General features: G+C 52.3%; 1 protein-coding gene across 8 annotated transcripts in view; it reads right to left on the bottom strand.

Annotated features, from left to right (window-relative positions):
- Window positions 1–6,537: 6,537 nt before the first annotated feature.
- Window positions 6,538–22,497, bottom strand: part of TCF7 (transcription factor 7) — a 31,551-nt gene continuing 15,591 nt past the window's right edge. For 2 of the 8 annotated variants that reach the window (XM_089909326.1, XM_089909327.1), the window contains exons 4-12: window positions 15,525–15,636; window positions 14,578–14,668; window positions 12,889–12,981; window positions 11,521–11,640; window positions 10,936–11,098; window positions 10,717–10,824; window positions 10,154–10,202; window positions 8,902–8,974; window positions 6,538–7,507 (exon numbers count right to left, since the gene is read on the bottom strand). In XM_089909326.1, coding sequence (XP_089765452.1) covers window positions 7,057–7,507; window positions 8,902–8,974; window positions 10,154–10,202; window positions 10,717–10,824; window positions 10,936–11,098; window positions 11,521–11,640; window positions 12,889–12,981; window positions 14,578–14,668; window positions 15,525–15,636 — 1,260 coding nt within the window. In that variant the 3' untranslated portion in view covers window positions 6,538–7,056. Of the gene's footprint in view, window positions 7,531–8,901; window positions 8,975–10,153; window positions 10,203–10,716; window positions 10,825–10,935; window positions 11,099–11,520; window positions 11,641–12,888; window positions 12,982–14,577; window positions 14,669–15,524; window positions 15,637–22,497 lie in introns of all 8 variants that reach the window. The other 6 variants (XM_089909329.1, XM_022588806.3, XM_089909331.1 and 3 more) reach the window with 4 other exon arrangements.

Below are 22,497 nucleotides of genomic sequence, written 5' to 3'. Positions count from 1 at the left end.
TAGTGGGGAAGGTAGCAGCATTCACTCCTAGCTGGAGTGTCTCTTTTCTGCTATTTCCCAATGGTCAACTCTTGCCAAAAGTTTAACTACCTCAAGTATATCCCTAGCAATATCATAACAAACAAATCTTTCCTAAAAGTTCAGGATTGTTAGCATATGCTCTATTTAGTTTGGAAAGGAAGTATCAGCTTATAGGAAGCAGGAGCCTATTATTATTAGCTGTTGATGTGTAACCCCCAAGAATTGTTACAATTACAGGACTAAATATCATCACTACCCGTATTTAAAGGATACTGGGATCTTTCTGAATGTGTAAGAGTGAGTGGACAGACAATATAGTAGTTTAAAATTTTGTTCTCTTCTTGACTTTCTGTAGACCTTGGCCCTTGTCTTTAAACAAACAAAAAATCCTGATAATCTGAAACTCTCATGTTTAATAGAAATCTGACAGCTCATCCAAGAGAAAATAGGCAATTTGTGGACATTATATACCCAAATAAATCATAGGCATATTAAGAGGCCCTTCAAACTGGCTGTAACACTTTCCTACCCTTTTCCCTCTTCCCTGTTATATTCTATTTCTTTAATATGTCTACCAAGAGTTTTCCAGATTCTCACCTTGTCCAAGGAAAGTGAGTGGCCCTTTCCCATTATCCATAATAGCAAACCTGTCTTCAAAGACACACTCTATCCTGTCTGCCCTCTCATTTCCCAGTTATTCTGAGCTAATGCTGTAGCATGAAGTCAGACTGAGGCTGGAGTCCTGCCTCTGCCTCTTAGTGCCTACCTCGTCTTGGGTAAGTGGGAAATCGTAGCTACCTGCAGTGTGGTGCTCTTGGTGGTGAAGACTCCTCTGTGACAGTCCTTTGGCTTCTCAGCTTTTCATTGATTCTCTGGGTCACTTGTGATCGAAAGTAAACCAGCCGCCTTCTGAATGTTAGCTTATTACTTTCTCCCTAACATTGTCACGGATTAAGGATGTGTGCTCTCAAACAGTTTCTAATAATTCTTAACCTCTTTTGAGGTGCTGTTATATTTTATTAGCTCACCTTCATAAATCTACTTTTAATATACAAAGTAGGTATTGCTTTACAGTTTTTATATTTTTCCAAAGATTCACAGGCATCCCTTTAGGTTACAGATCCCTGAAGTGGCATTATAGCTGTGACTTATTCTACAACTGTTTGAACACATCAGCTGCTGGAATTGATCAAGCAAGATCTATATTGTAATTTGGTAGACTGCTAGGACCGCAGCTCTGTAACATGGTGTCATGGTAATTCTGAGCTTAGTCTGGAACTAGCTGGAGAAGGAGGAGAGTAGCAGTGAGTCACTATAGGCACATGACTCAGGGCAGGCAGATACTCCAAACCACGTGATTTTTTTTTTCTTTTTTTTTTTTTTTTTTGTGGCTGCGTTGGGTCTTTGTTGCATTGTGCGGGCTGTCTCTGGTTGCAGCTTGCGGGGGCTACTCCTTGTTGTGGTGCGTGGGCTTCTCCTTGTGGTGGCTTCTCTTGTTGCGGAGCACGGGCTCTAGGCACGCGGGCTTCAGTAGTTGTGGCGCGCGGGCTCTAGAGCACGGGCTCAGTAGTTGTGGTGCATGGGCTTAGTTGCTCCACGGCATGTGGGATCTTCCCGGACCAGGGATTGAACCCGTTTCCTCTGCATTGGCAGGCGGATTCTTATCTGCTGTGCCACCGGGGAAGTCCTGCCCAGGCTCTTAATACGGCAGTTTGAACAGGGAGACAAAGTGGTTTCCCCAGGGAAAGAGAGCAGCAGACCCTTTGATCTGAGCACAGCCTTTACCTTATCCACATCCATCAGAATCTCATCTTTCAAAGCTTAACTTTTGGTTGCCACCAGTTCCATTTGAAGATGTTTCTGATTATTTTTATAAAGCTCAGTATACATTGAAAGGGGAAGGTACCAAATAAATGTTCTCCTATGAGTTGCTTGTGCTTTAAAAAGGTGATAATCTTCAATTGTTTGGATTTGTATGAAAACCAGGAGGGAATAAGGGAGAAGATTGCAAGTAAAGGGTAAGCACATGAAATGGTTAAATCTCTGAAGTGTAGCTCCTGGCTTCTTTGTAGGAAGTATGAGACGTGGTTGCCTTCTTAGGAGATTTTGGTGTAGCTTAGGAGGCAGAGATAAATACTGCTGGGAGGAAATGAATAATAAAAATGTTCTGAGACAGAACATTAGTGAGCAAATTGGGGCTGCAGAGCTGGAAGGGTCTAGGAAAGGTTCCATGAAGAACTTGGTTTCAAAGGTCAAGTTGGATTTGGTTGGGGTGGAGGGATGCCAAGGTGAGGGAGAAAGCAGTGTGCTCAGTCTGGAACTAGTAGCAGAAGTTGGGTGTCATTAGGCCTGCTAGAGAATATAGTCTGGAAAGAGATATTAAAGCTGGATTGGTGAGAGAATTTTGGTGACATTATAGGAAGAGTATTCATCAGACTCATGTTAGGCAGTGCAGTTCTTGAGTGAACCAGAATGTTTTTATTATTATTAAAGTATTCTGAATATTGAGGACTTTACAACTAGAGTCTTGATGCCTTTTTCTTGGTTACTATTGTTAAAAGTCACTACCTTCAAAAAACAGAATGAGTAAGAACTGTATGTGTACACAAGATGAAGAATGATGTAAGTTTATAACATGTCCCTTAGCCCAAGATTTAGCCATTTGAACACCTAAGCACGTAGGCTGAATGCTACCCTTCCTGTTGAGTTGTCAGTGGATATCAGCATTGTTGGTGGCATAACGGTGCTGGTGAAGGGGCTCTTGTTTGAGCGATTTCCAGTGTGGGACTTCTTTTGAGTGACAGTTTAACTTATGGATAACATACTTGATTCCTTGCAGTATTTTGCACTGTTGGCTATATCTGGTCTGTGTGCCAATACTGAGAGGCATTTTGTAGGAGGAATATAGTTGCTCACAACAATACCTGCTTCCATGTCTCTAGTTCTCATGACCTTCTGACACTGCTGAACTTGACATGTTCAGGAGTCATTTGCTGAACTTATTAACCTGCTATATGCCGGCCTCTTCTTTCACTCTGAGGATCAGCCTGTTCCATAAAAGTACTCTCACCTTCAGAACCTTCCACCTGTATATGTTGCAGATTGGTATTTTTCCTTTGATGCTGAATGTGCCATTTCACATCCTCTAACTTTTACCTGCTTCAGATGCTTTGCAGATATTTCTGTCGTAGGAGGCTTATAGGAAGGGTGGGGAAACAGAAGAAACTCAGATATATGTATTCAAGAGGAGTTTTCACTGTGTGTGTGTGTGTGTCTAGAACCTAATTTCTACTCCTCCATTCCCCCCCCCGCCCCGCCATTGACTGCACATGCCTGAAAGAACAAGACTTCAGATAAAGGAATGTGAGAACACCTGAATAAAAAAGGAACATCTGGTCCAGAGCCCCGGGTGAACTTTAAAGAAGTGTCAGCCTGAACTAGTAACTATCTCCCTTATAATTCGTAGCTGCTGAAATATCCCTTACTTTAGGTTGCTAGTGACCTAACTCATGGGGACTGCTAGGGATAGGATAGTTCCTACCCCTACCCTAGGACAGAATTATGCCCTTTCCAGTTAACTCTTTGTCCAGTCCCATACTGTTCTTAACAACTTCAAAATGTCTCTTGATCTAAGGTGGGCTTTTATTCGAGGGAATTGACTATGGGAATATCCCCATCTATATTCTCTGTTGTAAAACTCCCTGCTGTACTCCCTGAGTACATTCAGTTATAGCTCCTCTCAGACCCCCACTGCCCAGTGTGGACAAGCAGACCAGTACAGACTTTGGGAGCCTGAGTTAAAAAGAAGCCCATGGTGATTTGAGATCTGAAACAGAAGGTGATCGCAGTAGTTGGGATTGGGGGAGTTGACACAACCTAGGAACCACGTTCTGCTTTGGTTGCCAGCTCTGTTTCAAGGACCCTTGGTAGACTCTTAAACTCTCAAGAGACCTGAGAAACAGGCATGCTAAAGCAGCTTTTCTAACCTCACAGAAAAACCAACTCAGCTTTAATATAATGAATTAGTTTTTGGTCTCAAATCTTATAGGCCTGGCAAGTCTGTGTTACCCTTGCTCCTTCTACGCTGTTTTTTTTTTTTCCCCCGTAGAAATGCATGCAGGAACTGATTCCTTTCTTATTCTTTGGAACAATGTAAAGGACCATTCTGCTTCACTGCACATGTGGCCTTCCCAGCCAGGCTTATGGTACACTGAATAGAGCTGAGGAGCTTCTGGGCCATCCAGAATGTAGTTACAGTTCAGAAGAGAGTCTAGCCACAGAGCTTCCTGTAAAGGGGGAAACACCCTCAAATTGGGAGACCTGGGAAGGCCCTGCTAGCTTGTTGGGCTGAGCCCTCACCATGTCTTCTGACTTGAGGGCAGGGAGAGCAGCTGTAACAGGGGAGGGATCAAGATCTGTATTTCAAGCAAATCTGCCAGTTGTCTAGGAATGTGTAAGGGAGGTTGGGATGTCTTGTCTTATGTCTCAGAAAACAGCATGTTTTTGGCTGGAAATGAGGTGGGACTGCTGTGGTATTTGAAGTTGAATTTGGGGCTACACTCTCAAGTCACCCCATGCCCTCACAGGAATGTGCTGGTATGATCTAGGAAGATTTGAGTTTCCTCTTTGAAGTCAGTTTCTTTTAAAAGGCTGGTTTGATTTTAACAAGGTTGGCAAAGCCCCCCTTTACCCTCACATACACAAAGAGTGCATTGTTCACGTACCCCCTGTGCTGTAAATAAGACACCAGATCAGATGCAGCAACCCAGTCTTGCATAAGCCTTGGTTAAAATGTTTTTTGAAACAACTAGGCCAGTAGCCAGAGCGGAATTCTTTAAATGGGACAGATGTCAAGAGAATGGCTGGTCTCCTCTAGCACCCTTGCAGAAAAAAGCAAGTCTAGGATTACAACTTTCAGTGGCCTACTTTAAATAGACACTACTCTGGAAGATGACTTTCTTTATATTTTTAAACGTAAAATCCAAAAAACTAACTCTGTTAAGCGAAAATTACAGTACATTATGGTGACCCAGCAGCTGGCTGTTGTAATACTTCTTGCCCACCATTTGTACCTAATGGTTGACTGACCTTTTGAGGTGGCTTTGTGACACCTTTTAAATTCATGATGGGTCTCAAGAAGTTTATACTTAAACATGATGGAAACTGCCGTGGAAAAAGATTGTAGATTTATCAGTCTTCAGTTTTGTATAAGAATATGACTACCTCAAGAAATACTTCATGTACCTTACAGTCTTTGGGAGGAAAGGGTGCTCTTAAAATACCCATCTTTTGGATTTTATGATGATACCAGGTTATAAAAGATCCCTGTGTGTTCATGTTTTCCTCAAAATAGGCTATGTGCTTCTGTCTTTTCTCTCTGCCTTCAGAGGAAAATGGAGCCCAGTGATGATACGTGCCTATTTCTGGCTGGGTTTTCTTAGGGGCTGTGGCGGCAGTTTCCAGTCCATTCTCATATGAGCAGTGGGGTAGGTTGGCCTGTGCCTGCATCAGGGGTGAGCTCAGAGGACTGGGGGGTTAAGATCAAGGCTTGCAATGGGAACTTATACCTAGCATGAGCCCCGCTCTCTGGGTTGGAGCAGGGCCCAAGCCCCTTAAGGAGAGATGACAAGTCAATCCCTGGCTTGTGTAGGTTCAAGGTCTTGAGAACATGTGTACCATAATAGAGAATAAACTTTGTGGCTGTGGAAAAGAAAAGGAAAGAGTGTTATACTCTGTCACTGAAACAGCTTATTCCTCAGAGTCAAGCTTTGAAAAAGAAACCCAGTAAAAAGTATCTTTATTCTCATATCAGAAAAGTTTTTCTGTAATATGCATTAACAATACAAAAATATTTTGAATACTACAATGGTCCTTTTTTCTCTCAAGACTTCTTGCAACACTACACCAGAACATACGATCTTTGGATTCTGAGAAGCCAGTGGCTAAAGTAGGAACTAAAGGCTTTTGTTGAGGGTGTGTGTGGGTACAGGGGTATAGCCCTTTCTCTTTGGACTCAGGCTATGTACAGTGAAGAGGAGGCAAAAAACCCAACTAAGTTAAATTAAAGATTTGTTTTTTAAGGCTCAGGGTTGAAGCTTGGCTCAGAAATGGGTTAAAGTAGGCTGTGGTGCAAACCCGATGTCCACCACTAGAGGTTTTCTGGGCTCCTTGCTTTGGTTGTAATAGTCTTTCTTCCTGCAGCCCCATAGGGAAACTGAAGCTGGCCTACTTTCACGCTGGAAGATAGACACTGGTTGTCCTGAGGTTTGGCTTGCCCTCTTACAACTGTCTGAGAGCTGGCTAGAATGATGTGGATAGGCTGGAACTGGCTCTGTGAAAAAGGCTCTCAAGAGCAGGTAGGGATGCACACTGGATCTTGAGCCATGACTTACTTGAACCGTTGACTGCAGCCACTAGTGACTGAGGCATTTGGTATCAGGGCTTCTTAGGTGGTTGAGTTCCTTAGGAAACATTTCTGAGTAATTTGAACTAGAGCCACATACCCTCACCACCCACACTTGCCTTTAAGGTGGTGTCAGGTTATTCCTGTTGGCTAGGGTGATAGGCCTAAATTTAACCTATTCCATTCACTCCTCTTCTTGTAAGCTCCAAAGAACGTGGCAAGAAGCTTCCTTTGGTCCAGCTTACAGATAGCAGCTGGTTTTCTGTAAACAGGGCTTCTCCAGGCCCTTAAGAGAGAAACACTGTTGTCTTGAGCTTTGTGGTTGTGACCATGCTTACATATTGTTTGGTAAACCAGCTTGTTCTTGGTCCATGAAGTATCTTGTATGGGGAGGGTGTGGCAGTGGTGGGGTTGGGTGGGGGAAGTAGGGAAAGCAGTTGGGCTCAGTCCAGTCCATCTATGACCTATAGCAGAAAAGCAAGGGAGGCAGGGAGGGGCATCTGGCTAGCAAGATAGATGGTAAAAAGAATAGATCCAGTCTGCCATAGGCATGAGGGGATGCCCTTAATCAAATGACACAACGCAGATCTAATTCCCACCACTTGGAGCAGTTTGAATTGATGGCCCCATGTTCAGGCAGAAGATGTGCAGCCTCTGAAATCTCCAGGGCCTGGACTCTGAGAGGGAGCCAACAGGGCCCCTGGCCGGTTTCCACGTGCTTTGGGGCTCTGTCGTCTCCTCTCAGAGGGTGGGCCCCTGGAGGAAGCCATGTGTCCTGTGCATGCTAGGCTGCCTGTCTCTGAGATTCCTGTTGCTGTACCTGTGTACTCTGCAGGTTGCTGTGAGGAGCCTGAGGGGGCCCAGGGGGCTGGGAGGCTGAGAGTGGCCGAGAGACCTGGTGATGTAGGTGCCGGTTCCGCAGGGCTAGCAAGCAGTTCTGTGGGGAAGTGGGGCAGCAGGAGGTACGAGGGTGAGTCCTGGGGAGCTGGGGACCCGGGGCAGCCTAGAGCACTGTCATCGGAAGGAACGGGGCTGGGGCAGCGGCCTTCTCCGGGTAAGTACCGAATGCATTTCTTTTTCCTCCTAGGAATAGTGAAGAGAGTTATCTGTAAACAGAGGGTGAATTCATAGTCATACTCCACAACCAGAAAATGCTGTCCTTGCATAGGCCTAGCTCCCCATGACTTAGGTGATAAGTCTGTGCCTTCATGCTTAGCGCTACAACTGCTGAGCCTGGCCCAGACCTAGGGACAGGTGCAGCTCCCAGCAGAACCACAAGGTGGCACAGGGACCTTTTGTAGCTTGGCCTGTGGGCTGCCTGCTATCTTCCAGGGCAGCTATCTCCTAGTCTAGGCTGTTGAGGCTCTGCTTCACATTTGTGGGGCTCAGATCTGATTAAGGAAGCGGCGGGGGGGTGGGGGGGCTGCAATGGGCTTGTGGCTTCTAGGGCTGAGCAATCCAAATGCTCAGAGCTAGGCTAGGGGCAGAGAAGGGAAAGAATTGGACAGTGACTTGTCTACCATCTTATTCTCTGGACACTTTGTTTCTGAGTAGTGTGGAATGGATGGAATAGGGCCTCCTCTGAGAACAGGGTTGCCTCCCATCATGTGTACATACACACACATACTTATACACACACATACTTATTTTCCCCAAATTCCTCTTTGCCCTTGGACAGGGAGTATGGTGGGCACTCATAGGGGCTGGACAAGTATTCCCTAGAGTCAGTGAACTTACTGCCTGGAGCAGCCTGAGCCTTGGCCCTAGCAGGCCTGGCCTGAACCTCAACTAGGCAACTTTAACCATTTGGTAGGTATACTTTCTTTTCCCATACACAAATATTTCTCTGTTGTATGGTGAAACATACAGGTTTAAGGCCACAGGGTCTGAGTATGGCTACCAGGGGTACCTCTGTTCATCTCCCTACCTCTCTGAGCCCACTGGTCTCAGCAGGTACGTGATATAAGTCACATGGCCACTGGGCATTGAGGTTATTCAGGTTTTTCTCTACTACAGTCACTTCGTTATTCTTAGGGCTCGGTATGGTACAGCAGGGATCCCAACTGGAAGAAGTGAGGGAGCTGGTGGACCATGATGACTTTGAGGCCTGGGAACAGGGGCTCAGGCCATTTAGATGCTGTGTGTGTGATTTGTCTGCTGAGGACCTGCTAGGCCTGATAAGCACCAGACCAACATTACCAGGGAACCCTGGGCACCAGGTACCAGAAATACCTTCTAAGTCTGCCTTTCCTTTGCTCCTAGAGCATTGTCTGTTTCTCCTCCTTCCTCTTAGACCCAAGTGGTCTTCCCCACGAGCTGTTGTGTTCACTCCCATTCGTAGGAGGCATGGGCTCCCCAGTCTGCGGGTATGTTGGGGGCTAGGGGCCAAAGGAGGGCAGCAGGCCCAGCAGAACATGTGCAGAGAGTAAGGGAAGCAGCTTGAAGCAAAGGGAGGACAGTGGTGGGGACAAACCCACCTGCACGGACCACACCAATCCGTCTGCTGCTTGAGGCCAAAGCGAGCACGGCATTTCTTAGGCGAGCCAGGGTCTGCTCACAGCCATGCCAGAGGGGCAGAGCAGGGCAGAGGGCGAGCAGGCAGGCAGCAGGGCAGAGCAGGGCCCAGAAAGAAGAGGTAACATCAGTGTTAGCCAGTCACAGATACCCCACAGTCCCTACAGGCAAGGGCTTCTCCACGGCACAGCCAGCCCTAGTGGGAGCCCCAGGGCCCAAAGCCAAGGAAAGGGTGGCACCCAGCTGGCAGTGTAGAGGCAGTGGGAAGAACGGCGGGGGTGGGGAGGGAGGGGACCCTATCAGACTGGCTCCTCTCTGTGGCTTGTGGGGCCCCTTGCAGCAAGGGAGCTCAGAGAAGAACGTGGGGGGCCCGTGGGGATCAAGCCTCTTCTGCCTTAGGGCCCCCCCCACCCCTGCCAACTCCCTGCCCATTTTATCCAGTTTTTCTTCATCTTTGCCAGTGTGCAATCTGCCTGACCCATATCCCCTGCGGCTGTAGCTTAAGCCTATGCTACATACTTTTCCAGAAGGAAAGTAAAGCCCATTCTTCAACCTTAGAAAAAGGACTGAGGACTCTCCCGTGCCCCAGTCCTAGCTTCCAGCTTCCCTGTGTGGGGCAGCACAGCTGAGAAAGTCGCTCGTGGATGCGGAGTGTGAAGTATCAGAGTTGGGACAGGAATTCACCCAGAGGAAGACTTGAGGCAGGGTGCGGCCTCCCGAGTCCTCTATACAGAGCACTTTGCGCCTCCGTGAGAACTGGGGGTGGGGCGATAGAGAAATTGCTAGGCACCAGCCAATAGGCTGTGTGACTGCTGGGCTCAAGCATGGGGCCTGGCTCAGCCTCCACCCAGACAGCCTGCTGCTCACCTCCGCAGAGCTAACCAGGATGCAGTATTTGGGTTTAGTCTTGAATCAAACAGTTCCTCACTAGCTTCTCTGGCAGAGGCTGGCCACTAGCAGGGCTTGCAAGGGTGTGTGTGTGGCAGGTCACAAAGCACTGCTCTAAGAATTGGCTTCTGCAGGTCTTCCCTGGGACTTAGTGTAGCTGTTCCTCCTGTGGGGGGTTGACTTGTGAGATGCAGGCCTCGTTTCCAGAGGGCCCAGGCCCTAAAGGTTCATGGCTCAGTACTCTGCCCCTCTCCTGGGCCAGAGCAGGGCCGCTCGTGAGCTGGGGACCCGAGAGGAGCCTCCACTACTGCTGAGGGAAGGCCTCACCTGTGTTGGATTCTTGGTGCTTTTCCCGTGACCGCCTCTTCTTCTTCCCCTGCAGGGAGCAAAGTGGAGGATGCTCAGAGGATGCTGGGAGGTGGACACTGTAACCCCAGTGAGCGAGTGGTTGGGACACCTGCAGCCTGCTGCCTAGTCTGGCTGCCGCTGGGATTCCAGGTCCACAGTTCCCTCTGACTTGGGGGCCCTGGTGTTTCTTGATTGCACTTTTTGCTCTAGGTTATCACGGAGCAGTTGGGGCCTCCTCCCTTTCCCACACTGGTCTCCTTTTTGAATGCAGGAGGTGACTTCCGGGCCCCTTCCTCCGCTTGTGCTAATGTAGCCCAGTCAAGTGCTGGACAACAGCCCTGTGTGGAAGTACATCCTGGGGAAAATGAGCCTGCCTTTAGGGGCAGCTCCCCTCATCTGATCCTCTTCTGAGCTAGCCATGGGAGGCCTTGGACCCTCTATTCCCCTCCTCCTCTGTGCCTTCAGGACAGTAGTCCCAACTTCCCTGGTGAGACTGTGGCCTGGCATCTTGAAGGTTCCCCTACTGTGTGTTGGCCACTCACGTAGTTGTCCCGCGCCGACCAGCCTGGGTAGAGCTGCATGTGCAGCTGCCTCTCCTTGCGGGCCAGCTCATAATACTTGGCTTGCTCTTCCCGGGACAGTGCGTGCCACTGCAGAGGGGAAGGGGAGCAGATGGAGGTGCATCGGGGAGTCAGCAGGCTGCACCGGGGTGAAGGTAGTCAGGGCCCACCCCTACCAGCCCACCTGCCCCGTGGCCTCACCCTACGGCCCAGGATCTGGTTGATGGCAGCGCTCTCCTTGAGTGTGCATTCTGCAATGACCTTTGCTCTCATCTCCTTCATGTACAGCATGAAGGCGTTGAGAGGCTTCTTGATGGTTGGCTTCTTGGCTTCCTTCTCTGCCTTGGATTCTGCCTGCGTCTTCCTGAAGGACACATGAACAGATCACTCAGGGGCCCCCATGGTGTCCTGATGCTACCACTCTCCTCTAGTGTGTCCAGTGTATGTGTAAGTGCCTGGATACTAGGGTTTTTTAAATGGGATCTTTTTTTTAGCTGCCCCAAAGTAGGTGAGCAGAGCTAGGTAACTGTTCCTTATAGGAATTTTGCAGCTAAGTAAGGAGAGCCCCTCCCCTCTTGGCTCAAACTAAATCCACCCACTCCCCTCCTGCTTCTGAGGATCGAAAAACTGGTCAGTGGCAATTGCCAAAGGACGGCTTGGCCAGAGGCCTCCTGGCAGTCCCTGGAGCTTCCAGGCAGCAGGCTTGGGCCTGGGGGGAGGAATGTGTATCTTGAGGTCTGCTTACCTGTCCCACCCCCAGTCCCCATTGAGTGTCTTTTCACTCACAGGCTGCGGTCATAGGGCTGCAGCTCCTGCTTCCCTGAAGGGGGCACAATGGCTGGGTGGGGGATGGCTGCGGGGTGACCAGGTACACCGGAACCTAGCATCAGGGGTGGATGGGTGAACCTAAAGGCAGAAGAAGAGTTAACACTGAGCCAGGTATGTACGGGCCAGATCTTTGGACACAGAGAGGCCCCTGCACAGTACAAGAGGGTGAACAGATACCCACCTCCACTGGCCTGCATACAAGTACACAGAAATACATACAAAAATACCTGCTCCCAACACACTGCACAGACACGATGCAAAAATCTACATGTATGTCAAATTCAGGTGGTTACTGAAGTCCTGAATAGCTTTTGAATCTGTCCCCTTCTTACCTCCTGCCCTCACCAGCTCAGCCTCAGCCTGTGGCTGCCCTTACTTTCCTCCTTGACCCCTCAAGGCCTCTCTCTATATAACAGCCAGAGTGACCTTTTAAAAACACCTGAATGCTCTTGGCCACTTCTGTTGAAATTCCCCCACTGTCCACAGAATAAAACCCAGGCTCCTCCCTAGGGCTTGCACAGCCCTGTATGGCCATCTCTGCTGACATTTCTGGCCCCACCCCCCCACCCCATGTCCCATCACTTCCCACCCCCAGCCATCTCCAGTTACTGATGTTCCCTTTGTTTCCCTCACTCAAGAGATGTTATCCTCTTCATGAAGCCTTCCCTGACCCATCAGACATGGCTGGGGTCTCCTCGGGGCTTCCCCATCACCCAGCTAGCCCATTCAACTGCTGCTGCTGTGTCTATACCTCCCACCCTGGGCTGTGGGCTAGAGATGTCTGTTGAATTCCTTGTTCCATACCTGCGCACAAGCCTGTCACTGAGGGAGTGAGCCAAGTGAAAGGACACACACAAACACATAGCTCCCACTTTACTTTCTTGATGTTCTATGGATACCAATCTGTCCCTTACTGCTTGCACAGGTATGGAATAACTGAGCAGGTGGCCCCTAAGGGCCAGAGGTTGGAGATGCATGTAAAAGGTTCTGCCTCAGCTTGGGCAGAGCCCGGGGGTTGCTGTCCTGACTCATCCTTTGCTCAGCAGGATGCACAACAGAGGTGAGTGCACACACACCTGCACACGTGTACATGCACTGTCTCTGGCTGCTCTGTCGTGCTTTGCACTGTATGGCCTGGGCTTAGGCCTCCTGCACTCCCACTGGCTTCATTCTCAGGTATAGGGCAGCGTGGGGCTGGAGAATGACAGACGGACGGATGGACAGACGATTGACACAGGGCAAGCACTGGCCTGGGCGTGGCCTCTTGTGGGCACTGAAGCCTGGGCAACAGGAAGCAGGAGCCTAGCTGCAGGGTAGGGGACTCACCTGGGGTAGGGGGCGCCAGGGGCTGCGGTGGGGGCGGGGAAGTGCTGTCTATATCCGCAGGAAGGGGACAGGGGGTAGAGAGGAGGGCTGGGCCTGTGGTTGGGAGAGATAGCTGTTAGCAGTCTGGCTACTTGCCAAATGTGGGGAACGACTTCCCCACCTTGCTTGGGCCTGACCCCTAGTGTAATAAGGCAAATTGGCTTCTGCTTGGACCACTCTAGTGTATATTTTAAACACGTGCCACCAGAGGGCAACCTTTCCCTCTACAGCAGCGGTCCCCAACCTTTCTGGCACCAGGGACCGGTTTTGTGGAAGACAGTTTTTCCACGGACTGGGGCTCGCCCTGCCGCTCACCTCCTGCTGTGCGGCCCGGTTCCTAACCCCTGCTCTACAGGCTTACCTTCCCTCTACTCGTGTATAAGGGGTAGAAATGGCAGCATTCTCCTGGGACCTAGGTTAGTAGGTCCCTGGGGTCCCTCCAGCCTCACCTCCTGAAATTCGGGCTTGATACCTGCATACCTGCCTTAAGGCCTTTGCACTCACTGTTGACACTGTTAGGACTGTTCTTCTGTCCCACTTTGCTTCAAACTCCTGGTCATCTGTCAAGGTCTTGCTTGGCCAAAACACCCTTTCTCCTGAAAGCCCTTGAGATCCCAAACTGGATGAGGTGTCCCTTCAGGCTTCTACAGTCCTCAAAGCACTGCCAACAGCGCTCTGTAATTGGCCTCTTGCCTGACTTGTGCACTAGGTGGACTGAGTTCTGAGAGGGCAGGGACCGGAGGATCAACCAGCTTCAGCAGTGCTGCTCTGGTTCCCAGAACCTGCCCGGTGCGCTTAAATCCTGCGGGGACTCGTAAGGGTAGTCCTGATTTGGGTTCAAGGTGGAGCTTTATCCAGAGACAATCTGGACATGGAAGAGTGAGCTGAACGTGGATAAAGGGCAAGTAGGAAGGGGCAGGTGGGCCCCAGGTTGGGCTTCTGGCCTGCTCTGCCTTCCTGGGAAGCCAAGCTTTCCTGCCTTTGGGTAATTGCCCCAACCCAGAGAGGCTAGAGACCTGCCTAGGTCAAACTGCGCATGATGAACAAAGGGTCACGTACTCTGCCAAGGCCCAGCTCCAGCTGAAGACGGGCCCTTTGGCTCACAGTTGGGCCTGCCGAATGAGATCCAGGCTGTCTTTCCCTGGCCCAGCCTTAGTAGACTCTCCAAGCAGAATGCCAGGGGCTTGGACTGAAGCAGGCACCATAAGGGCAAGAAGGACCCTGCCCTTCAAGCAGCTCAGCCAAGGAAGGGACCAGCCAGCAGTAGACACTGAGGCAAGTGGGAACATCCCTCTGTCCACCAGGCCACTGAGAAGCAACAGCTTCTCTTGTGGCCATGCATGTTGCCGCATCCCTGGTCAGGCCTACTTTTTCTTCCTCACATACTCATGTGGCCCTGAACAGTCCCGTTCAAGTCTTAGACATTACGACAGAGTGTGATAGGGCTAGGACCAGGGGCTAGGTCTCCTGCCTTCCCAAAGGGAGTATGTCTGGCTAGCTGAGGCATGGATAGAGCTGCTGGCCAGCCCCTGGTACCGTACAGAGCTGGCATCTGGGTGCTCAGCACAGAAGGGTGGAGGAGGAAAATGGAAGGGCAGGTATGGGTCCAACCAGCGCAAGGTGCCCCTTTCCCACTGGGCCCTCACTCACCAGCTTACAGTGTGCGGGAGCTGTCCCATGCTGCCTGAGGTCAGAGAGTAGAAGCCAGAGAGGTCAGGGGTCTGCAGAGGCCTGTGAACTCCTGCAGTGGAGAGGGGCCGAGTAAGTGAGCCAGCCTGACCTGGAGGCCACTTCAGCTAGTTACTGCATCCTGGAGCCTCCTGTGGGGGCCCTCCTAGGACCCCATCTCCGTGTGCTAGAGGGAGGACCAGACATACTGGTTTGTTCAGGACTATCCCAGTGTGATAACAGTGCCCCATTTACAGGCTAGGGAAATCAAGGGCAGAGGGTTTGGGTGACTTGCCTACGGGACAGTGGCTGGACAGTGGCAGAGTTGGAGTCATTCAGGAGTGGGAGGCCAGACCTTGCCACACCCTGGTCCAATGCTGGTCTGTAACTGGGGCCTCTCTGCTGGGGGCTCTAGCCTGGCTTTCCGGGCAGGAGGCAGACCCCCTGGCCTGGGGAGCCAGGGCTCTACCCATCCCCCCGTGCCCCCTCCTCCCCAGGGTTGAGTCAGCAGGTTTCCCACAGCCGACAATGGCTGATTTCAGAATGACTCTGCCTGAGGCTGAGGTGAATCAGCCATCACAACCACCACTTTCCATTTTCTCACTGGGGGAGGGAAAGACTACAAGTTTTATATTTATCAGTTTTACACAGAGGCCTACTCCCATACTGGTATTGGGTAGTCACGCAGGATTTAGGCTCCTACCTCAACCTGAAGCCTTCAGATTTTGACCAGGTACCACCTTCCCCAACCTTTGGTGCCCTCAGGCTCCTCAATCTGTTGGGCATGTTCGAGGGGCCCTGAGTTTGCACAGCCCCAGGTTCTCCACTTACAAAAAGGGTCTAGCCACCTGGTCTCAGAAGGCTGGGACTTGATCTCCCCACTCCCCGGCTCTGGGTCTTGTTGGGCCCTTCCCATCCAGGATCCATACCTTGCTTCTGGCTGATGTCGGCTGGAGCAGGTGTGGGGTGTGGGCTGCTGAAATGGTCATAGAGAGGAGAGAGTTGGGGAACGCCGTGGGAAGGCTGACTGGCCTTGTTGTGCTGAAAAACGAGGAGGGTGGGTGAATGTGGGGGACCTGAGAGAGGAAGGCACGAGACCGGGGTGCACATATGGGAAGAGCCCCAATTAGCTGTGTGGCGGCAGCCCAACCACCGGAGGAAAGTGGAGGTGATCAAAACCACAGGCTTCGCTGGACAGGACCCCACTCAGGCCACCTGGTGTCCAGGGGCCCTGCCCCCCCCCACCCAACTTTGCCCAAGCAGTCCAGTCTCCTACTAGAGAGCCTCTCGGTCTTTCTTGGCCCTCAGTTCTAGGAGGCGTTTCCCCTGCCCAGGAAAATTCTTCCTGCCTCCTGGTTTCAGAGATCCCCCAGTTTCTCTGAGGCCCTATGGCTTGTCTGGGGAGCTGCTCACAAGCCTCCAGCCCTAAGCCTGGAGCTTGCTGTCCCCCTCCTCTAGCCCCCAGACTGAGGGGCTTGAGTCTGACCCTCTGGAACCACCTCAGGCTTAAGAAGATTTGTTGACATAGGGAAGGGGCCCCCTCAGCTCTCTAACTCAGGGGAGGTGGGGCAAGGTGGTGCCAGCTGTGGCCAGGCTCCCCCCAGGGCCAACCCACCCAGCCTCCACACTTCCTGTTTCCTCAGCACCGCAGGACTCTTACTTTTCACGCTAGTCACATGGATTTGTCATGAGTTGACTCATATTCAGACTGGGACGGGGGCTCCCCTGAGACCCAACCACAGGGAGTTTGTGGCTCAGGGCCAAGGCCTAGCTCTGCATATCCCCGGTGCACACCTTTGCAGGCCAGGGCCCTGGAGACATCATCTAAAACTGAAGGTCAGCTTCCACTTGGAAAAGTCCACCTGTGGGGATGCTGCTGGCTGGGAGCACAGATGAGTGACTTCTAACCCACCACACAGAAGAAATGGGACATCTCTGGGGCAACAGTCATGAGAGATGGTAGTCTGGGCTCCTTCCCACCCTGTAGGTGAAATTTCTCACTGGCTGAATTTAGCCAGACTCCTTAACATCTCTGGGCTTCCTCTCCTGTGTAGTGGATGGGGTTCATGATCCCTTCATCACCAGGTTTGAGGAAGGTGAAGGTAGCTCTTGGTGAGGAGGCCTGGCACCGGTCCTTCGGCACTGGCTGTTGGGGGTCCAGAGCGAGGCTAGAGGGAAGGGCAGGTATGAGCCACACTGTAGCCATGGCATGAGGCTCCCGGGTGGGCACAGGATCCCACACCTCCCAGCAACAGCCCTGGCCACCACCTTTCCCACATTCCTGCCTCCAGGGGAGCTTCAGGCTGGGCTACAAGCTGTACCCTTCCCCTCAGGGCTTGGTAAATTGCTCACACTGCCACCTGTCAGTCCCCTGCTCATCCATCTGCCCACCAGGAGGAGTCTTGGATACCAGGGATGATGAGCCTGCCTTCTGTCCTCAGGCAGACAGGAGGAGTTAATGCTCTAATAGTCGTGGCTCCTTCTCTGCGGCTCGCATGGATCTGGCATCACAGCCATTTCCTGAGGCCGATGCCTCACCTCTGACCAGAGGCCTCTCCTGGCCTCCTGGGGCAGCGCAGGAGAGCTTCCGAGGACTCGCCACTGTGAGCTTGAGGAAGAGTCTGCCAACCACGTTCAGTTCCTGGATCTAATTTACTACAATACCCGAGCACCTATTACCTTGTCTCAAATGGCTCCTGTGAGGATAAAGCCAGGAGCTCAAGTAGTCAAGTGTCAGGTAATGAGGAAGGGACATGTAAGAAGCCCTTCATTCACCCTGAAGAGTGAGGAGGAAACGTTACTTAGAGTGCTTCCCTAGGCCCCTGGTGCCAGGCCTCACATGGGCCAGACACTTTGATCTTATTATGCCAAAGGAGGTCTGCCTGGAGATGGCAGACACGCCTGGCAGCCCACTGGCAGCATCACTCGTGAAGAGTGGAGACAGGGCCATGCTGTTCAAGGCTTTGGTTGCTGGGACCTTCCTGTTGCTGTGTGAAGGGTGGGCTTCCTGAGCAAGCTGGGGGAAGCTCCTGTCATTCCCAGGCCTTCTTTTATCCCCAGCACGGACCCAGACACACCTGTGGCAGGTTGGGATCGTGCGGGGGAATGGAAGGTGGAAAACAGGACCCTCAGGCCTGCAGGTGACTGGCAAGAGAGAGAGGAGTAGACTGGGACAGTAGGTGTGGGGTATGGGGTGTGGGGGAATATGACCCCTTCATGTACTGAGTACTTGCCACATGCCAGGCACTGTGCCCAGCACTTTGCAAGCCCAGTCTTATTCCCACCAGGGTACCAGCAGGTTGCTATTTCTCGCATCTGTAAGTCCTCCAGCTGCCACCTCATGTCTTGCTCCCCTTTATTGCAGACCTCAGCAGAGCTGTCCCCATTTGCTGCCTCTAGTCTTCAGCTCTCATTATCCCTTCATCCAGGCCAGTCTCTCGCCCCATCACTTCCCTAGGTGACTCGTCAAGGCCCCTAGGGACTTCCGTGTTGCTGAACTCAGCGGTCAATTCTCAGTCTGCATTTTACCTGACTTCTCAGCACACTGAACACGACTGATTTCTCCCTCCTCCTTGTGGTAGTTTCTTCACTTCGATTCCAGAATGCCACACTTGCCTGATTTTCCTCTAACCTCAGAGACCACTCCTTCTCAGCCTTGTTTCTGGCTCTTTATCTTCTTCCTGACCTGACCCAAGCTTGGCCCTCAGTTCTCTATCAATCCTCCCCTCCCAGGCTGCTCTCATCCAGGCTTACGGCTTTAAACGTCTTCATCTGATGACTCCACATCTCCAGCCCCCACTTCTCCTAGGAACTCCACTCTCCAAATGCTCCCCAAATTCAACATGTCCAAAGTAGAACCTTTGACTCCCTGCCCCAAACATTCCTCTCCATCTTCCTCAGTTAATGGTAACTCCCTCCCTTCCAGTGGCTGAGACCAAACAGCTTGGAGTCACCTTTGACGCTTCTTTTTCTCACACTCCACCTCCAATTTGTCAGCAAATCCTAATGGCTCTACTTTCAAAATATAACAGAATCGAACCACTTCTTTCTTTCTCCCTTTCCCCACCCAGTCCAAGCCACAGTCACGTCTCACCTGGCGACTGCAGCAGCCTCCTGCTTCCTCAGTCCTCCATCCAGCAGCCATAGAAATCAGATCACGTCGCTCCTCAGCCCAGGCCTATGGAGCTCCAGGATCAGGCCCCCAACTACCTCTCTAACCCCATTACCATCCTCTCTCCTTGCTCACTATGCCCAGCACTTCTCATGGTTGTTTCAGCCTCCAGCCTCTTCCTCCAGTTACTCCAGTGGTCATTTTTAACTGTGCCAGGATGGGAAGTGGGTTGGGAAGTACAGCTCTAGGCTTGCTGACCTTTTTCATTGACCTTTCCTCTATAGGACCCTGGGCCAGTATGCCCCTTGTAAAATGAGCATGATCATATCAACCCTGCCTACCTCATTGGTCATGGATGCAAAAAACCCTGCTTTATCCTAGAATTTTTGGGAGCAGGAGCCAAGGGCCTATGAAGGTGGAAAGCTTTCTGGAAACCTCGGGGGCCTTTTTACCCTGATAAGTTCCTAGGACAGGGATTAGCCAGATCCCAGGCCTTGTGGCACACACGGAGATGAGCCTCAGGGCCCACTCCCTCAGGAACCTGGGACCCTGGTGGAAGGCATTCCACTATTTGCCATCTAAGGGCACAAACGCCTGGAGCCCTGGTGCAATGGGTGGAATGAACACCCTCCACAGGGCGCTGCAGACCACAGAGCTTTCAAGTCTAAACTTCTGCTTCAGAGAAGGCCCTGCCATTCAGCCTTGGCTCTGGCTTTTCAGCGCTCAGAGTTATAAGCCTGGCTGGTGGAATAGGCAGCTCTGACCCTGGGAAATCTTAGGAGCAGAGCCTGGGGTCCAAGGTGCCAGCTCTAGGAAGACAGTCCCGGAGTCCCACTCTGCCCAGGGCAGGGAGAGGGTGGCCCCACAGCAGGTTTCGCGGCACACCACCTTCCCTGGGGAAGGCTCGTTTGGGCCAGGAAGCCCTGTCACCTGAGGGACAGCTAGAGCTGACCCTCCTTGGCCAGGTTGTTTAAGCTCCATGTTGTAACACAGCTCATTCTAGGTCTAGGAAACCTCAGAATCCAGCTCAGCCTATAGCCTCTGGCCTGGTTATGTATGTGTGTGACAGGAGCAGATGGACAGAGGGCTCATCCTGTCCCCCAGCCTCCCCTGGGAACTGGGGAAAAGCCTCATTAAACGGGAGTCTGTAGCCAGGCCACAGGAGAAGTGCCAGGTGGGTGGAGGTGGGGCTGAGAACCTGCCAGCAGGTGGAGGCCCTGAGGTGCCAGGGCTCCAGGGCAGAGCACTGAGGGCCTGGCCAGTCCTTCCCACGTTCGTGCAGGCTGCCTCTCAGCCTCACTCCCCAGCCCCCTGCATGCCCGGTGGTGGCAGCCAGGGGAAACTGTCTGGCGCAGGACCTGGTGCCCCACGCCCCTCTCAGCCAAATGGAACGTCCCGCTCCACGGCCTCAGCACAAGGCTGTCCCAGGGCTAGGCTGCCCAGCCAGCAGGGTGGAGTTGCCTGGGGCCTGGCCTGTGTCTGGGGAGCCCAGTGACTGGAGCTCTGCTCCTCTCCTCCCCTGATGGTGACTGTGCCCTGCCTCCGAGGGAAGGAGCTAGGCCTGGGTTGATCGTCCCCACCGGTCCCTGAGTATCTCGACGGCACAACCTCATCTCTTACCTCTGAGGGCAGAGTGCCAGGCATAGCGCTGGGCACTCAGTAAGCGCTCCCAGCATGGTGGGATGTATAAACAAATGAAAGACCTAACAGCAGACCATACTCCTTGATCAGCACACTCCAAGACCCCTGTTCTTGGCCTTTGCATACAGCCCCTTTCCCCTCTCCCCCTCCAGACTGCAGCACTCCAGGACAAGTCTAGACTCTGAGACCCTTGGACTGGGAACAGCCTTAGCAGAGGCGGTCCTTCCTGCCACGGCATTGCTCTTACTGTTCTTCCCCACGCCGGTTCAAAACCTATCGTCCCGAAGGCGGTCCTCATCCTTCTGGGATCTTTTCGTTGGCCCGTGGCTGGAAATTCCTCACTCTGGTGCCCCAGCATGCCCTCCTCTTGCTGAGCAGGCTGGAGCCAAGAAGGGGCCCTAGGGCAGGGCCAGGCAGGAGGAGGTGGAAATGAGGGACTCCTGAGGTCGGTCTCCTCTGCTCTGAAGTCGGGCTTGGGCCTGGCCGGGCTGCTCCCGCCTCCCTCTTCCCCAACCCCCAACTTCCTGCAGGCTCAGGTGAAAAATAAACACGGTCGGCATTTTCCCTGCAGACCGCAGAGGTCGGCTTACAGGCTGTGTGCACCCTGAGAGCCCTTGCCACTGCCAGCAGAGAAGCTCCCTCGCCTCTAACGGTTGACTCTGAAAACCCCCAAACGCTTAAGAAGCCGCACAACACTTTCTCAGTGAAGAAAGCTGCTGCTTCCTCTGGTCTCAAGCCTGGAGGGTGGAAGCGTGTGAGGCTGACAAGGCCCTCCCAAGAAGGCCTCCCCTTGGCAGGGACTGTGCCAGGAGGAGCACCACCCCGCAACACACCCACACACACTGCACCCGAATTCGCAGTTGACCACTTATCAGCAGACACAGTGAGTCGGGATGTATTTACTGAGCTCCTCCAAGGTAGCAGGCAAAAGAACGTTCTGGGACCCTGGGATTGGGGTTCTAGCTATACCCCATGCCTGCTTGCCTGCCAGGGCTGTCGGCACAGGGAGCTTGCCTGATGGCAATAGTTGGGACATGACCCCAGGTCCCCAGCCCACATCTCCCCGACTCACTCTCGCACAGCCACACCCCAGCCACACCCAACCACGCGGGCCTGCCTCTCTCTTACCCAGGTGTCCAGCTCTTCGCCTCTGCACCTTTACCCACCCCTTACGCCCTCCCCTCCCAGCTTTCCACACTTCCTCCTACTCTGCCATACTGATTCCTTCTCATCCTGACCTCAGTCTAAGGGCCACTTCCTTAGGACTGTGGCCTGGGTGGGATTCCACCAGCCCAGCAGGCAGAGCTGCCCACTTGCTGCAGGGGTTGTTGGCCTAGGGGTCCTGGAGGGCGAATCGTCTTGTTAGTCATCTCTGCCTCTCCAGGGTCTGTACTTGGCATGTTCATTAAGACTTGCTGAATGAAGGCCTCTAGAACACCTGATGCCCCAGAACCCCTGCATGCCTACCCACTCATCCAACCATGGCCCTGACTTCAGTCTCTTGGCTCCTAGAAGGGGGCGGGGGGTATTCCTGATGCCCGCTCTGGAGCTGCGGAACGGCCCCTGGGATGAGTCCACAGAAGGAGGGCAGATCCACACCTCGAACTAGACAGAAGGGTGGGCTATTGACATATTGTTCTCTCTGCCAAGTGCACAGATGTGAAAAATTCAGTATTGTAAATGCCACATGTGACAACTGATTTGAGGCAGGCATTATCCTTCCCGTTTTACTCTTGAGGGACCTGAGGCTCAGTGACGCTGAGAAAATTGCAAGTCAGTGCTGGGGACCCCTTTAAGGTCTCTCAGGGTCTTCAGGCAACACCAGACAGCCACATTCTCATCTCTCACCTCCTCTCCCTCTGTGCTCCAGCCACTTTGGCCTCAAGGGCCATGCTGTTGCCTCTGCCTGGAGAGCTCTCCCCCCACTTGTTGGGCTCTCAAGTTAGGTCTCTAGCAGTATGTGTAGGTAGCGCCCAGTGTGAGCCAGTGTTTAGGGAGCATGTGGCAGCACTGGACAAAGCACCCTGGCTGGGGCTGGGCATGGTCACAGCAGCACACAGGAGGCTGGGAGGAACTGGGGCCACTGCTGGGAGTCAGGGACATCCTGCCTGGCAACTGAGACCCTGTGCCTCCTTCTACCCCATCTCCTC

This window comes from Delphinapterus leucas, chromosome 3 (genome assembly GCF_059928025.1).
Source record: "Delphinapterus leucas isolate spDelLeu-1000000601 "Yukka" chromosome 3, BTC_Dleu_Yukka2, whole genome shotgun sequence".
NCBI classification, from domain to species: domain Eukaryota; kingdom Metazoa; phylum Chordata; class Mammalia; order Artiodactyla; family Monodontidae; genus Delphinapterus; species Delphinapterus leucas.
This window is presented reverse-complemented; position numbering and strand designations above follow the sequence as displayed.